This window comes from Calidris pugnax, unplaced genomic scaffold (genome assembly GCF_001431845.1).
Source record: "Calidris pugnax isolate Ruff unplaced genomic scaffold, ASM143184v1 scaffold8, whole genome shotgun sequence".
In the NCBI taxonomy this organism is placed as follows: Eukaryota; Metazoa; Chordata; class Aves; order Charadriiformes; family Scolopacidae; genus Calidris; species Calidris pugnax.
Window position 1 is genome coordinate 20,722,651 of NW_015090830.1, and position 17,174 is coordinate 20,739,824.

At 42.9% G+C, this 17,174-nt stretch overlaps 1 protein-coding gene across 2 annotated transcripts in view; it reads right to left on the reverse strand.

Moving 5' to 3' along the window:
- JARID2 (jumonji and AT-rich interaction domain containing 2) overlaps positions 1–17,174 on the reverse strand; it is a 227,433-nt gene that overhangs the window by 95,807 nt on the left and 114,452 nt on the right. For both annotated transcript variants that reach the window (XM_014940871.1, XM_014940870.1), the window contains exon 3: positions 1,554–1,695. In XM_014940871.1, the coding sequence (XP_014796357.1) occupies positions 1,554–1,695 (142 nt within the window). The remainder of the gene's footprint in view (positions 1–1,553; positions 1,696–17,174) is intronic.

Genomic DNA, 17,174 nt, shown 5'->3' on the forward strand with positions numbered 1-17,174 from the left:
AAGCCCACCCACCCACCCCTTACCAGCCCCACAAAAGACGAAGGGGATGCCCCGTCGGCTGCTCCTGCACACATGCCATGAACAAGAGATGAAAACTCACACAGGTTAAAAATAAAGAACCCTGGCAAAAAGTCTCAATCTGTCTTCCTCCCACTATTGTTTTCAAATCCTAGCCAGCTCCTCGAACCTACTCATGGTGTGACCCTGCAAACAGTTGTGTCAGCACAACTGAGGAACGAGGGGACAAAGCAAGTGCAGAGGGCAGCAAGAATTCCTTAAGGTAGTATGCAAGCAACAGTGGCAACGCTGTGAAAAGATGACCACTATCTCTCAGGATTGTACCTACAGTGGATGTCACCTGAATTTCTATGCCAAAATAATTTTCAAGCCACTGTTATCTCTCATAAAGCCAAAAATAAACACACAAATATTTTTCTCCTGACCAGCAGTAGGAGGCAATGAGCCTTACAATATTTCTACCAGTACAGAAGATAACACAAATTTTATTCTGATACACCAGAGGAGCTGAGTGAGTATATTAACTAGACTTTGAGTTTGTTGCTCAGAGGGTAGAAAAGGTTGAGAGAACCAGAAGTGAGGGACACAGGAACGCGAACAGGAACAGGGGGGTGTCCGGGAAAGCACCACTCTCCTCACTCCATCAGGCTTCTCAGGGAAATCATAAGGTCATGCAGAAAACAGGACTACTTCTTCTGTTTGAAAGAGAACTTTATTTTATGGTTCATTTTGTCTTGGGACTAGCATGCGAGGAGCGTGGAGGAAAAAGATTGAGAAAGCATTTTCCGTTCCTCTCTTTTGAATGGCATTTTTCAGACAGCCTGTTTTGCTTCTTACTTCATACAGAGGACAACTCCCAGCCTCCTGCATTCTCAGCATATTTTCTATAATAGATTGGCTTGAGTCCTATGATTTTAACTCATATTTTGCACACTCAGGATAAGAACTCGTCAGAGTTCAACAAGGACCTCATAAACGACTTCTAGGAAACAAGGAGGCAGCTTAATAAAGCAGTATCTCAAAGTAGTCCTTTGCAACCAACACCCACCACACTGCCTTACTACACAGTTTTTCTTCTCAGAAGCATCCACTTAGTCTTTTTTTTTTTTTTTAACTTCACATGGTTTCATTCACAAGAATATTAAAAGTAACAACAGTAACACTAACTCCTTCAGCGATGCTTTCCTTGAAATCACATACACATACATATTGACATGTCCCTGAGAGGCCAAAGCCAGGGGAGGAGGAGGGAGGGCAGGAGGGGAGAGAGTCTTAAGACATTTAATTTAGCAATCATCTGCTGCAAAACAACAACTGCTTTTCCATGCTTTCCAAAACAACGAGAACCATCTGTATCAATGGATGAAGCAAAATTTACTGTATCCTCCCTGTCACTAGAAGGACTCCACACTGGAAAGTCAGTTTAAGGTAAGGCAGTAGGTGCAACCATACCCTACTGGTACCATAATCACAACCTTACAGCACAAAAGGGACAAAGCAGAAAGGCTATACTTTAATCATAACACACTACTGACCTTTTCCTCGAGGGCCCTTCTTCAAAATCTGAAGAACTAACATCATTGCTCGTTGAGGACACTTGCGACGCATCGTCCTTCTCATTCTCCAGCTGTTCTGATCCCGGTCCTAATCCTTTAGATTGGCCATTAGTGAGAAGTCCTGCAAATGTGACAAAGTAGTACACAATATTCAAAACCTGCATTACCAGTGCCAAATTGAACTTATAAAAATTTATGCGTGACACTAAGAGTAGAATGTTGACGTCCAAGCAACCATCTTGCAAAGAGACACGCTGATAACATGGATTTTGCACAAAGGTATACAGTAAGAGCCTGCCTGATTGTGTGTTTCCAATTTGGTTAACCGCAAGCCCCCAGTCCCAAATAAATACACTACGGGTGTTTGTAATTGTATTTATAATCTTGGCACATGCCTTACTCAAAAAAGGACAGAGCCTAGAGTCATAAACTCATCCCTGTTTTACAGAACTCCTGTTGACTAGCATAGATGAGAGCCTTTTGTAACTCTGTAGATCAATAAAAAATTAAGTTGCCGTTGCGTCAATTTGTTGTTGTCTTGCTCTTCATTCTGCTGCTTCCAACTCTTGCAATTTATGATCCTTTTTTAAAAAATCCTAAATCCCAAAGGGGTGAACATCAAATATCTGTCTTGTAGCCAAATGCCACTCAACTAAAGAAACTCCAGGCTGCCAGCAAAGGTACACAAGGCAGAGGAAATGTCTGCCACACCTGCCTTCCCTTTTGTGCCTTTTCTCTCCTGCAGGAATATTAGAGCAAGCAAGCTCACATAGATGGAAGAAAGCATTGGGCCTATACAAGCATCATGTTTAACAAATTTTGCATAGTCTACTCAAATGAGGAATATAATTTGACTCTCACAAACAATAGCAGAGAGACAGTGAAGCTGCTCAGACTTATGGAACAATTAAAATAGTAACATACTCTTCAGTAGGCTTTGGGATGAGAGGGAGGATAATTACTAAAAATTTTATCAGCTCAGTATTTACTTGGTGTTTTAAGAGCTTATTACCAGAGGAGCTGCAATTTTATCCAGGAGAATGCTTTCCCATCTCTCTACCAAAATACTTTTGTAAATAGCACAACAAAGCTCTGTTACAGAAATAAACAGAGCTGTTTATTTCCTTAGATAAACACTGGTAGGACTCTCCTCCCTGGGTAATTTCAGTCCCCCTTTGTATAATTGCATAGAAAGAAAACCGAGGGGGCTGACCCCTCTCAAGATAAGCCAGGTAGCAAGGCTTAAGAGTACTAAACCAAAAATGCTTACTAATAACAGCAGTGCAAAACTTTCCAATAGTGTCCTATATCAGTGCTACACCATTTCAGACCTCTGTTTTCAGGAAAATCACCGTTTAACACCATCAATGCACTTACTCATCGCATAACCGAGCATTCAAACAAGCTCAACCTCAGAGGGACACGGAAGCTTAACCAGAGCAAGAGCAAGGCACCTCCTGCGGCGAGCTCTCTGCTCTAAGTGCCAGTGCCCCGGCCAAACGCTCCCTCCCCACAAGGCCATTTATTCACTGCTCACTCGGGCACTATGACTGAGTGTGGTACATCACCTGCTAGCAGGCTCTCGAACCTTCCAGCGCTTCCCATCCCAATCTAATCACTCTGATTGCCTGTTTTTAAACAGCCTAATCCAAAGTCTGCATCATATCGCTCCACCTTTCACTCTCCTCTTTTGCTAATCAAAGTTCGCTCTTACTCATTCTGAACTACACCAAATTTCTCCTGACTTGGAATCAAAAGTGGCTACGTGGTGGCCACATGCTGCAGTTTTTGTATGCTGTTTTTAAAATACTACCTACAAAGCACAAGCCTTCACGTTTTTTTGTGGGAAAGATGCAGTGAACTGGCAGCTCAATCTTTTTCTTACTAGTATGGAGGCCGCAAAGCAAAAGTTGAAACTAAGCACCAATGTTTGCATTAAAATGTCTTTTCGAGCCAGCCTGAGACTGGCAGAGAGAAGTTAAATGACCCAATTTACATTTTCACTCCCTTTTTGTTAAATTCCTTTCGATACTTCCTTTCCATTAAAGAGATCTCAAACTGTGACCCAACAAATAATACAAATTTCAGTATCAGCACACGATACTACAGAAAGGTTTGTAATGTAACACAATGATATGACATGGGGTGACAGCATCCCTTCAAAGCATTCCCGAGGAAATGAAGGCAACCTTTTAAAAAACATTAGATTATATTGCTGTTCTGAATTCACGCTCACTAGAAGCCCTAGTGCCTAAGTTTATTCTTTAAAAAGTTTCAACTTCTGCTTTGCATTTTTCCATGAAACCACTGCTGATAAAATTTACAATTTTTAAACTCCAGAGAAGCCTAAATCAAGCATATCATTTGAGGCCTGATACTCAGTAACTTAACTCTTATGGCAGAATTTGATTAGGTTTTCCAAAAGCAATATTTGTTTTGGAGACTTGCCATATGTAAAACCCAGGAACCTGAAGTATATGAGTCAAGAAAATCACCTTTTGGGCTGTCAACTTGCACACACTTGGAAGGCAATTTTTATTCATCCTTTCACCCTGCCAAACCATCAGTGCACTTGGAAGACAAGCATGATTTGTGTCTCTTAAGGAAAAATATAGGTTTGCCTACTATTATTCATCATAACCCTAAATGCAATAATATTGCGGATAACTGAAGTTAGCTATCATCAGCTGAAACCAATTAAAACAAGTGCCCTAAAACGGAGTCATAAAACTACAAATGAGAGATACTGATAAATAATGGGAACGGGTGTCATGTTCTACAGGTTTTCAGGGCCAGCATAATTGCAAAATCTGCTCCCAAGTGATGAAAGGCACAGACAGCCACAGTCCACAGCCTCCTTCCAAGAATGGGAGAGAAAGCACATGCTTAAGTACGCTGTTATAAAGTTTATTGCCACTCAATCATTTTTATATCAAATGCATTCAGTTTGCCCCCAGATACCTTTTCCTTCAAAGGCCATTCCTGCTATCTCTGACTGCAAGAAACCACATTCTTTTCTGCTGTGCATCAATCAGCAGCCATAAAGGGTCTGTAGGCCCCAAGATGGGGAGGGGGGCACCCCACAGTTGTGCCAAGTGACACTCGGGCACCCCCATCACCATTAATGAATTGGCACCAATGCAGCTGATGGGACATAGAGCTCTGCTGGTGCACTGCAGGAATGGAGTCCAGCGCATATCCATTCACATGGGCTGACTCCCCAAAGTGAACCAAGTCACAGGAAGCAGCAAGCATCCACGTTTCTTAAAAGCAAAGTACTGCAATTGTGTATGTATATAAAGAGGGAAAAGCAACCAAGTGAGAAAATGATCTTTTGCATACTCTGAAGAGCTGAACCACTCTTCGATCCTGGCTACTTCAGAGCACCCAGCAATAGTCAAGGAACCAGCAAGCCATCAATAGCCAAATAAAATCAAAGAGACAAATAGTTCCTCTACTGCTATTCCATGGCTGTGCCCTTCAGCCTCTAAACCACGATGCCAGCAAGCCCTGGCTCACAGCAAAGCCCGTGACTGGTTATGTTCTCAGCTGCTGGAGAGCTGGCAGTGGCTGCCTGCCCCTTGTCCACTGGGCTTATCTCAGCCCCAGCTCCCACTGCCTTCTCCCCTGGCAGCTGGACTCGTGACTGACCATAAGGCCTGAATAACTTGGCAGAATAAATCAGGGTTGGTAACATAAAATGTTTGTTTTAAAAGTCAAATTAGATTTTTTAATATTTTTTTTAAAAACTAAGCTTCATTAAAATTAAATTTGAAAGTACAGCAGCTTGGATTATAAGTTAGTGTAGAATTTCATATATTAAAATGACTTATGTGAAGTGCATATTTGCTGCCAAAGTTTAAAAGGAACTGAAACATTGAACGGCTCAAAGCCACTGAATAAATACTGCTTTAACTAAGTCACTAATAATGAATTATTTAATTAAGTCAGAAATACAGGAACTTACATATCAAATGACATCTGTGGCCCCTTAAATACACTGTCCTGGCTCCAACTGATCAAGACTGGATACTTTAAGAGAAAGACCAATTACTAATTTCTAGTAATTATAAAGGGTATCTTAAAACTGAAAGATGGAGATCTTAATATTCTTTCTAAAATATATCTTAGCCACTTAAATGGCAGCTTCACAGTTTTGCTGAATTCTTTTTTAAACTTCTGCAGAAGCTCTGATAGCAAACTGCAATTTTAGTTACATGCTGCTTAAAAAGGAAAAAAAAAAACCAAAACATCCACTCATCAGCTTCTAACTGCATTGAGAAAAAGCAGTAAATGTGAATATTAAGCCCACTCTGCTACAAGCTGAGAGAAGCTGAAAAGCCCTTTCTGCCCTCTGCACCCTGGTCATTATTAAAGAGACTTCTGTCCTCTTTTTATTTGCCTTCCACACTCTGAATGTTTTCAAATCTATCTGTGGCTACAAGTTAGTTTGTTTTTTCACATGCAGGAAGGCTTCTGCAATAAGCTGAACCATACCCTCTAGGGTGATCCAGACAGAATCCGGATATCATGGCTTTACAACCTTTGCAGAGCGTGCTCCCTCTTGTTCCCACTGCATCCCTTTGCTTCCCGACTGTAGTTGTTAACTGAGCAGAGGTCTTGCTGAGCCTTCTCCAGCAATGGCTATCTCCCTTTCACCAAAAATAGCACGTGTAAAGAACAGTTAAATCTCCTTAAATGAGCTTACTTCAGGGGGCTTGCACTGATGGAAGCGAGTCGTTTTTCTTCGCAGACTAGCGAGACTTACTACTACTCCAGTGCAGGCAGGGCTTAATTTATATTGTACAGATTTGCTAACCTTACCATTTTTGGTGATATACACACACAGAGTTTTAGCAGCAATCTACAACTCCATTCTCAAGCCAAGACCTAATCCCTCTCTGGTCATCTGGAGAGACAACTGACAGGCATGTGCAGGGCAGGTCTTGGGAGCACCTGAACACGTGATGCAAAATCACAGCACCTGGGAATGCACTGTGCAATAATGTACCATGTAAGCAGGATGAAATACATAGAATGAAAACAGAGGGAGAAAAGAGAAGCAAAGAGCAGCAACATAAGGGCTAATGGAAAAAATGCAAGGCACGGTTTGGGGTTAGTTAGTCAGTTTTAAGAATAGATGAGATTACAATTACTGGTATGTTCTTCATTATTAAAGATACTGAATAATCAGGAAACCAAAGGGGAGCATCTGAACAAATCTCAGTAACACGTGTTTAGCTGAACACAGTGGCTGGGTGAGGGGACTTTCACAGTGTTTCCAAAACACTATTTCTACATCACTTACTCTAATGCCAACAAGGCATCTGAGCATGAACATTTCCATGTTCTTACAACAAGCCAGCAACACCTATTTCAGTTTGCCATTTCCCAGTCCTAAGGCGGCTTAGGGAAAGAAATACATTCAATTGTATTTCCAGTCAGTTCTCACAGTCAGAGGCAACCCACAAAGCCATCACATTAGCAAAATCAGCAGTCAACACCACACAGACACAAGCCAAAGATATCAAATGCATTAACTGACCTAAATAAGAAGGGATTTCAATCTGACCATATCCACAGCTTTCTACAGGGTATGAACACCTACCATCAGCTGGTCTGCTTAGTTCGGGGCAAGGGAGCTATTGTGCAGATCTCAGCTATACGTGTAATACCTAACTCTGCTCCTGGGTGCTTCTTGACCACACAGGGACACCCACTTCCCACTGCCAAGAGATACTGGGTTTGCCTCCCAGCAGAACCCTCCTCCTTGCATTCCTTCCTCATCCCTGCAAGCTGAACCGATCTGGGCTGGTACAAAGGCCCAGTTTCCAGGGCAATTGGCAAAACAAACACACACAAGTTACAAGAAGTTAAAATAGTGGATTTACTCGAAGCAGCATTCTCACCGCACTGGGATGACAGTGTTATTTATGAGAGCATGCGATAGCACAGATTGTAGTTATGTAGGCACGGAGCTCAAGTTTTGTTCACTTAATGGAGTAATATACCCATCCAAACCAGCTGTGCATTCTTGGGAGTTACACAAGAAAGCTTGATTTTAAAAAAATTTAGTTATTGTCTTCTTTTTGCACTGTGGCTTTTAGGAAAGCTGCCACAAATGCAACTGCAATGTAAGAAAACAAGGGGGTTATCATCTCACACCATGGTCTGAGAAATCTGTGCCACCTGAACATTGTGGAAAATCACCCAACGTGATTTCTACACCTAAAATATAGAGGGAAAAAGTTATTACCTTCAGCTCTGGCCCTTAGTTTCAAACAAGTAATATTCTGTATGAAAATCTGTATATAATGAGCTGATGACTCACCTACACCTCTGTTTTCCTTCAACCTAAGAACTACAGGACCCAGCAGTGGTACACGTGGGCAATTTGATACACGTACTTGCAAAGTATTGTTGTAAATGAATAGTTCTCATCAAAACACACCATCACAAACAGCCTCAATACAATACAAATTCACGTCCCATTGTCTGTAACCCTAAATTTATCTTCTACCAAAAACTCCCTTACTTGCTGGAGTACATGCAGAAACACTACCAAAATCTTGGTAAGCACGTGAAATAAAACCATTAATCATTTGATGCCAAGTTAAAACACACAGGTATCTCCAAAACATCTGCAACAGTCTGCATTAATCAGCATACTGTACAGAGTTACTGTATTTAGCTGTTGTACAGCTATGCACAAAAGATAATTTTGTTTTATAGTGCAAATGCCATCTGTCACATTGTCACAGCATGACAAGGTATTACATTACATATTAAACAGACAACACGCCTCAAAAATAAGGCCTATTTTCATGCCATGGTTGTCTTAGAGACTAAAGAACTGGGTTTTCATGGTAGTAACATAATTTAAAAACAAATCAAGCCAATACATTTTTATCTGGGATAAGAGATACCTATTCCCTTTCCATTTTTTTAAGGACAGCTATCATAAAGAAAATACTATTTTAATTGCATTTGGTAATGCAAAACCACAACAGTTTTCTGTCTCAAAATAAAAACTACAGCATGAAACAGTCGTTGTTTATACCACACGATGCTCTGTGTTGCCACCATGATGGTAATTAACAGTACATGGGCTTTTCAGATGACAAGCCACTGGACATTAGGTTGATTGTGGTACATAACAAAGCATATGCATAAAGCAGTACTGTTATGCCAAAAACTGTTAGCAAATAGCTTGTACAGTCTTCATAACTGACTAGAAGAGTGATTTTCATATGTAGATATACATCATTATTATGGAAGCCAAGCATGAATGACATTACAGCACAAGATGTGTTTGTCAGCCTGTCAAAAGACAAGATCACCAAAGAGAACTGATTAAATAATGCAGGTTGAAAAAAGACCCTTACTCCCATTACATCTACATCCAAAATTGCTATTAAGCAAACAAAGACATGTATGTTACTTTGTTTCCTGCACGTGAGCCTATTATCAAGCGCCTGTGAGCAGCAGTACTTGAAATTACATCGTTCTCGTGTTTCGACACAACACCTTTAAGGGTGTTTTGTGTTGTTTTCATTTGGAGAGGGTTGGTTGGTGGGGGTAGTGGTATTAAACTGGTAGAAACAAGAATATAACAGTCAAAAATGAACCTAATTTAATTCTGCCAGGAAACTACCCCAAGCCATAGGATATACCTCAAGCCTCGGTTTTATTATGAAATATGCAGCTGGAAGACATTTAGAAAAAAAAGAAAAAAATCTACCAATGCCTGCAACATACCATATTCTGAGAAAAACCTCACCTGAAGTCTATACTTCTGTTATTTTAGATGTATACAAATTAAAAAGAAAATATTCGAAGGGACACACCTCTCTGATTAAAAGACATTTCTCCACTTTTAAGGACACAGTGAAAACTGTGACCCCCGGGTTCCCCCAGGCAAGACACAGGACCCCTTCTGGCACCTTACTCTTCGTAAGGCAGAAGCGGGGTTCATCATCCTGGGCTCTGCGGTGGTGTGGCCTGGACAAGGGAGGGAACAGGAGGACCAGACAGGCTGAGCAGTAGGGAAGGTGTTCATACAACAGGTGGAGGAGATAGCAGCTGTAATGCTGACCCCAGAAAAGCTGGGGGAACAAAGAAGTCTCTCCTAAATCCCCTTCCTATAAATGCAGAGCGCTAAGTCTGAGCTTAAAACCACAAATAGCTACCTTGAATTTTCCCAAGTTTTTCAAATTTTTAAGAGGGGAAAAAAGGAAACCCAAGGAACGGTTGCCACAAGTGCCAAAAGCTAGGCCTGTCCTGAATGAAGCAGAACAGGGAGCAGGAAAGAGAGCTGATTGCCACCACCTTACCAGCTGCTCCCTACCTGTTACACTGGTACCTTTGTGCTATCAAGCTCCTATCAATTGCCCCTGGAGCTGTATGATAAGGGGAGAGCAGCAGCTTTTCTAGTAAGCAGGTATCAGGCCATGTAAAGGTCATTAAGTTTTGACAAACAGAAACACCATTAATTTGATAGTACTGTAAGCAGTCTCTGTTAGCACTGTGGAAACCAGGATCACGTACTGTTCCCACATGTTGCCAAGGAGTCACAGTATTTGATGTCTGCAGCTTGCATCCACCTTTGTCCCCCAGCTTTCCTTGACCACAGTCAGAAAGCTTCGGAGGAACAAGAGGACTCCAAATGCCAGATCCTAGATATGCTGCAGTCAGAAAGCTTCGGAGGAACAAGAAAGAGGACTCCAAATGCCAGATCCTAGATATAGACCTTTGCTGTTCAGAGAGGTGTGGGTAGAGAAGGCATAAAGCCCTTTGCAGCAGCAGGAGAACACCACCACTGGGAAGAGAGCTCAGATAGGACGCAGGGACCTGGACTTTGTCCAGATGCAGCCACAGCCCAGTGGGTGCCCCTGGGAGAGGTCATCTCCCTCAGCTCACCCACCTGTGAAATAAAAGGTAGTGAGATCAACCACCACAGTGAAGTGCAAGGGAGGGCTGCAGACTGTAATCACGACATGAGACGTGTGAGATTAAAATCCCTCAGTGGTGTGTGCCTCATGTTGATTCTGGCGCCGGACAGAGTGGCTTTATTTCTCCCTGAGGAGAGCAAGTGCTCTTTGATTTGCAGCTATGCCAGGGACATCTGTCCTACAGGACATCTTCTCTCGTTTGGTAATAACATATGCAATCTGGGAACAGAGCTAAATGTGCATTTTATTTGAAGTTACAGGCACAGGCAAGTCCACAAGTATGATTTATCTCTATTTAGTTCAAGGGCATCAGTGATAGAAAAATGGACATAACCACTGAGAGACAGAAAAGTCTAAGTTCTCAGGTACTAACGAAATTATCAGTGACATATGAATAAATTATTCTTTGAGTTTTATGCCAAAACCATCATGTCTTGTTTATCCTGCCTCTTCTGGGGAATTTCATGTCTGAATGGAGAACCAGTAGGATAACAACCCACGAGAAGAGAGAGTCAAGCAAGCCCTTGACATGCCTGTGAAAGAAAACATTTCCTTCTAAAATGTTTTGTTGCTTCTACTTTTATTTGGTTTAAATCTATTCAAGAGTTATTTGGAGAAAAGTAACGACTCAGTTTCCAAGGTATTTTAGCCTGCTCTTCACCAATATCCCCTCCTGTGAGAGAGAGGGCATGCATTATTCTGGTAAATAAGAATTCAGTAAAGCAAGCTGGTCAGCATTTTTGGTCTTTGTCACCAATATCTGAGCACCAAGTGAGGGAAATTCCTCCCCCTTCTGAATCACTTACTGATCCATCTTAACTGTTGTACACCACTACAGCAGGCCCAATTTTTAGTCAATTATTTCCTCCTATCTTGGCACTACTGGGATTTGCTTTTAGACTTAGTAATATACTTGAGCTGTTTGAGAGTTAAGCTTTCATTCGGAAAGGATGGACAAAGAAACAAATCCACACTTCCAAAATACCCATACCTTGGCACCGAGGGACTAGACAGATTAGTAAAAATGGAAAAAAAAATTAAAAAAATTTAAAAGACATTCTGTTATTTTAGGTAACACGAGAAGGAAAGCTATGCCAAGAGCATGTCTCCAGACAACAGCTATTCTATGCTAGAAAGTAAAAACTAGCAATAGTGTCTCTACAGAGTATAAATGAAGGAGGAAGAACCAAAGGTAAGGCAAACACAGTGAAGCAAGGAAAAGCCTGCTAATTGGAAGAAAATACAATGTATGAACGTGCAAATAAAACAACAGGGAAAATAAAAAGGCACGCAATGTCTCACTGCTAGCAGTGAATACTCGGGAACCTGAAAAGGGCAGAGATGTACAGCTAAAATCCAGAGGCTTAGGAAGGCTTGGCTATATTTGTTATGATTTCTAGGAAACCCTTACAGGCTGTATAATTTGAAAACAGCGTATCTGCACGAAAGCGGATACAACAGCAAAACAGCATCTTGACGAACATTTGCCACACGCTTTTCCTCTAACAAAGCACAGTTCCTACTCATCTGCAGTGAGGGATCACACAAACAGGACGGGCTTACGATCTCAGCAGATGGAGGCCATGAAAGGCCCGTTTTTGGAACCAGAGTTACGGTCAACCAGCATCTTGGGCCTGGAAGGCACTCACCGACAGGGACCTGGCCAGCCCTTCCCTTGTGCCCATCTGCATGAGCCCAGCCCTTTGGGGGAGCAAGAACAGGCAGCTTGAGTTAACTTCTTTCTCACGTAAACCAAATAACCGGAGGAAGAACTGTAGGACTTGACTTCTACATACACCTCAACGCAGTGAGCAAAACATCAGGCTCTGGATCAGGAGAAGGATTCCAGCACAGTAGCATGCCATAGGAACAAGGATGGGGAAAGGACAAGAGAAGTGCCAGAAAGCCCGTTTGAAGTTATCCTCTGCTTAATTGTCTCTGATTCTGCCCCTCTGTGACAAAAGCAAATGCTGAATGACATACTTCTAATTGCATAGTCCTGTTTGATATTTTAATGCATGTCATTGAACATTTGCCTTTCACGACTTTCGCCAGGAGCATGGGCAGCCCTCCAGACAGATAGAAGAAATGTTTTTCCCCCCCTATGTGACATGAGCTATGAAGATCTTATTTGCTGCAAGAACACACAGCTCAGTGATGCAGCACCAGTGACCCTCCCATGCAGCCAGCAGACATAGGTACGGATTCAGCCCTTTCTTCACTGGAGATGCTTTGAGCTTTCAGCCAAAGAAAAGGAGGAAAAAAGTCCTTCTATCCTAGGAAAAAATAATTGAGCTAAATGCTAGATGTTTTACAAGAACTCAAGTCACATATGACAGATATTTGAATTAAACCATTTTAATTACTTTCACTGCACGTTTTCAATAACTTTTTAGTGAACATGCCCTCCCTAACTCTGAGATCATTCATCAGCAGCTCCAGGAGTCAAGCTGTCAACCTCTTTCGCTGACAAGGATTTTTTATTATTTTTTTTTTTCCTGGCATGGCACCTCCTTCTACTAAGCGCTTGAATTATGATCTCCGAGTTTAGAGCAATTAAATATCCACTGAGTTTAAAAAAAACAGGCCACGGTCACTTCTAACTTGACATCCTAGCCTCTTCAGCAACGTGCCAGAAAGCCATCCCCTGCCCCAGGAGGTAAGGGCAGCCTGGCTGGACTGCAGGCAGCGCGGCAGGGAGGCAGGCTGCCTCCTGCAATGCCAGGGATGCGCCGGCACTGCCCGCAGCCAAATTTCCAATTCCCTGCCTGAGCGCTCACATATCTGTTGAGAGCCTTGGCGTGGGCTTGACAACCATGCCACCATAAGGCCCTGTGACATCCTGGGAGGAGAGGAGGGAAGAAAGCTGCCTAAGCAATTCTCAAACACTTTTTTCAAGCTATTGGTTTCTCAGGCTTTTGTCTGTAACCCTAAATTTCATCTACGATGCTCAGCACCTCGCTGTTAGTAGTAAAAGCTGATTTTCCTGGGAGTGGATCCTTCCCCTTGACACCATCTACCCAGCGTACCATTTATTTTCTCTCCTTCACAGAAAGCAGCTATAAAGCACCTTAAAACAATACAAAAACTCAATACAAAAACTCAAACACTCAAATACAAAAACTCAAACACTCAGTTCAAACCTGAATTTTGGGGGAAAGCCCCCAAAACTCAGCCTTTGAACCTTTGGGATGCCTTTGTCCTTCCTTGTCACTGGTTTTACATCTAGCTTGCTAAATTAGAGTATAAAAAAGTGGGTTTTTTTTAAAATACTTGGCATCATTTTAATGTATGAAACAGCAATGTGGCCATAAAAAGATTTTTCCATACAGTAAGCAAACATATTTCAAACATATTTTCAAAAACAGGTTGCTTAAAAAAAGCAAAACAAACCAAAAAACCCCACCTATCTTTCCGCGAAATCTGTACTTGTAGAACGATATTCACCCCTTCCTAGGGGGAAGGGATTTCCCTTTTTCTTTTTTTTTTTTTTTTTTTTTTTTTTTTTAGTGGGGGCGGGCAGGTATCATTTCCTCACTTTCTTAAATTTAAGGTCGGAGAATTACACGTCACCCTCAGGATGAAGAGCTGCTCTGCCGTTTTGACTCAGCCCCCTGTAATCTGTTTGCAGAGTTATTGTCAGGGGAGAGGAGGCTGGTGACAGTGACAGTAAAAGGTTTAGACCAACCGCCGCAAACTGAAATCACGAGTGCAATGTGAAAGCCCGACGCAAATGAACAAATTGTTCTGCCACACGCGTGCACGGGAGCGATGACATTTCACCTCCAACTGAGCACTCTTTGCCTAAGGTAAGGATCCCAGCCTGTCTCCTACGCCACACCGACAGGGGTTGGTGGAGGCTCTCTGATGCACAGCAGCCGTCTACCTGCTGGGCACGTGCAATGGGGAAAAAAAAAAAAAATATGACAGGAAATAAATCTGCAGCTGGAAGATGCTTAGGAGAAACCCCTGCCCTTCCAGACTGGCTCTGGTGCTGCAGTGGCTGGAGAGCAGGTGAGGGGACAAAGCAGGAGGAGCCCACGCTCGGCCGTCAGCTGAGCTCTGAGTATCTCACCACAGGAACGATGCACAGGCCAAAGCAAGAGTGACACAAGCTTAAAGGCATCAAACAACCCCCTGCAGCGCTACAGGCTGGGGGCAGAGTGGCTGGAGAGCTGCCGGGCAGAAAAGGACCTGGGGGTGTTGGTCGACTGTCGGCTGAACATGAGCCAGCAGTGTGCCCAGGTGGCCAAGAAAGCCAACAGCATCCTGGCCTGTATCAGGAACAGCGTGGCGAGTAGGCACCGAGAGGTGATTGTCCCCCTGTACTGGGCACTGGTGAGGCCTCACCTTGAGTACTGTGTCCAGTTTTGGGCCCCCTTACCCCAAAAAAGACATTGAGGCGCTGGAGCGGGTCCAGAGAAGGGCGACAAAGATGGTGAGGGGTCTGGAGAATAAGTCTTATGAGGAGAGGCTGAGGGAGCTGGGGGTGTTCAGCCTGGAGAAGAGGAGGCTGAGGGGAGACCTTATTGCTCTCTACAACTACCTGAAAGGAGGGTGTAGAGAGGTGGGGGTCGGTCTCTTCTCTCAAGTCACAGGTGACAGCACAAGAGGAAATGGCCTCAAGTTGCGCCAGGGGAGGTTCAGGCTGGATATTAGGAAAAAATTTTTCACTGAAAGGGTTATCAGACATTGGAATGGGCTGCCCAGGGAGGTGGTTGAGGCACCATCCCTGGAGGTGTTCAAAAGACGGGTTGATGTAGTGCTGGGAGGTATGGTTTAGTGATGATGCTCCTTGTTTGTTGTGTGGGTGTCTATTTTTGTCAGTTAGGTTGACGGTTGGACAAGATGGTCTTTAAGGTCCCTTCCAACCTAGAAGATTCTGTGATTCTGTGAAATAATGTAAACTTCAGCCACCAGCCAGAGAGTACGCAGAGACCGTTCTCTTTTTAATTGGGGGGACAACTGATTCTCGCCAACATTAATGCAGTTCTCCAAAGCATCAGCATGTGAAACGTCGGTGCTGGAACAGCCTTTAAGCAAACGCTCCTCATATGCCAAGAAATTTCCATCTCTATTTCTAGCTCTTGGGAGCAGCAGCTTAACCTTACTTTCACCTCCCTTTTGTGAGCTCTACAGGCGAACCACAGGGGGAAGAGATGAGAGCTGGGGTAGGGGGCCAGCCACTTGAAAACCTGATGCTGGAGAAAGGGCTTCTGAAATGTTAAGGAGACTTCCTGCCACACCACCCCCCGGAGGAGTTAAAGAAATTCCACCGGCATGAAATATTCTGCTGCTATTAAACAGCTTTTTTTGCTCATGTTTCGGGGCATCAGAGGGGGAAGTGAAACAACATTAGCTGCTTCCTGACTTAATAGAAACCTTGGAACAACCGTCATCACACACTTACACAATCAAGACTATACAGTGATGTGTATTTAAGGATTTTATCTTTCTAAGCAAGCAAAATAGATAAAGCACTATCTTGTAATTTTTAAAGAATACTCATTTTTCCTTCCCTAAATCAAGAATTCATTCCACAGAATTTTCCTTCCAACCATTCGTGTAACCGGAGACTGATACCCCTCAGCATGTTTCTTATTTTAAATACAGCATCAGAGAAAAAGGGGCAAGGGGTGGGAGGTGCGTGCAATGGAACAGCATAGAAATGCAGGATGAAAACAGTAAGCAAGCTTTCAAAATATACCCAAGAGGCTGTGTGTATGCTGAAGTTCACCACTGTATTACTACAATCAGAAAAAAGACCTGATTTGCGGCCAAAAGTACATTACTGATATTCAAAAAACCCTGCCTAACTTTATTTCAAGATGATGTGACAACACTGAAGGGACAGACAAAAAGGAAGAGACACAAATGAAGACTGGAATCCCTCTGTATATTCCCAGTACCCTATAAAAAGCTAAGAAATATTAAACTGAAACAGTTCAGGCAACAAAAGTCTTCCTGGAGTTAGAGAATTCCCTACACTGTGTTTCAAGGCATCTCTACTAAGCCAAACTCAACCAACAAAGACTATTAAATAGTCTTAATGTTTAGCATACACTTAGCACTTCATGTGTTCGAAGTGCTAGACAAAACAAACAAACAAAAAACCACAAAAACCAACCCACCCTCAAAAATCCCCCCAAAAAAACCCAATTCCTGTCCCCATGCAGGAGGAGGCTATAGCAACATTTATCCTGCAGTGGGAGATGGTGTCCTGCTTTATAACCGTAGCCCCACATGGTGGGATGATGTAGAAAGGATGGGGTCAACCACACCTGGAGCCCCTCTTCCAACAGGGGAGGATGGACCAATCTAGCTGGAAAGCAGCACTGCAGGTAAGCCACGTCAGGTTTTGGAAGAGGGGCAGTACACAGAGCAGGAACCATCGTTGACAGCATTAAAGCTGGGATCTCAATAAACCCATAACCTCCACCAGCTGCTTAATGCATTGACAGCCTTTGCTTCTTTGCACCCCCAGGAGACCCAGGTGAAGCTCCAACTCCCACGTAAAACCGCTTATTAGTAACACCAAGCAGCCTCACAGTAAGAATGAGAATCCATGTGAACAAACCCATAATTTTAAACACCTCTTTCCCCCTCTTTCCAAAAAATAAGCCCGCCCACCCCCCCCCACTCCCCATCC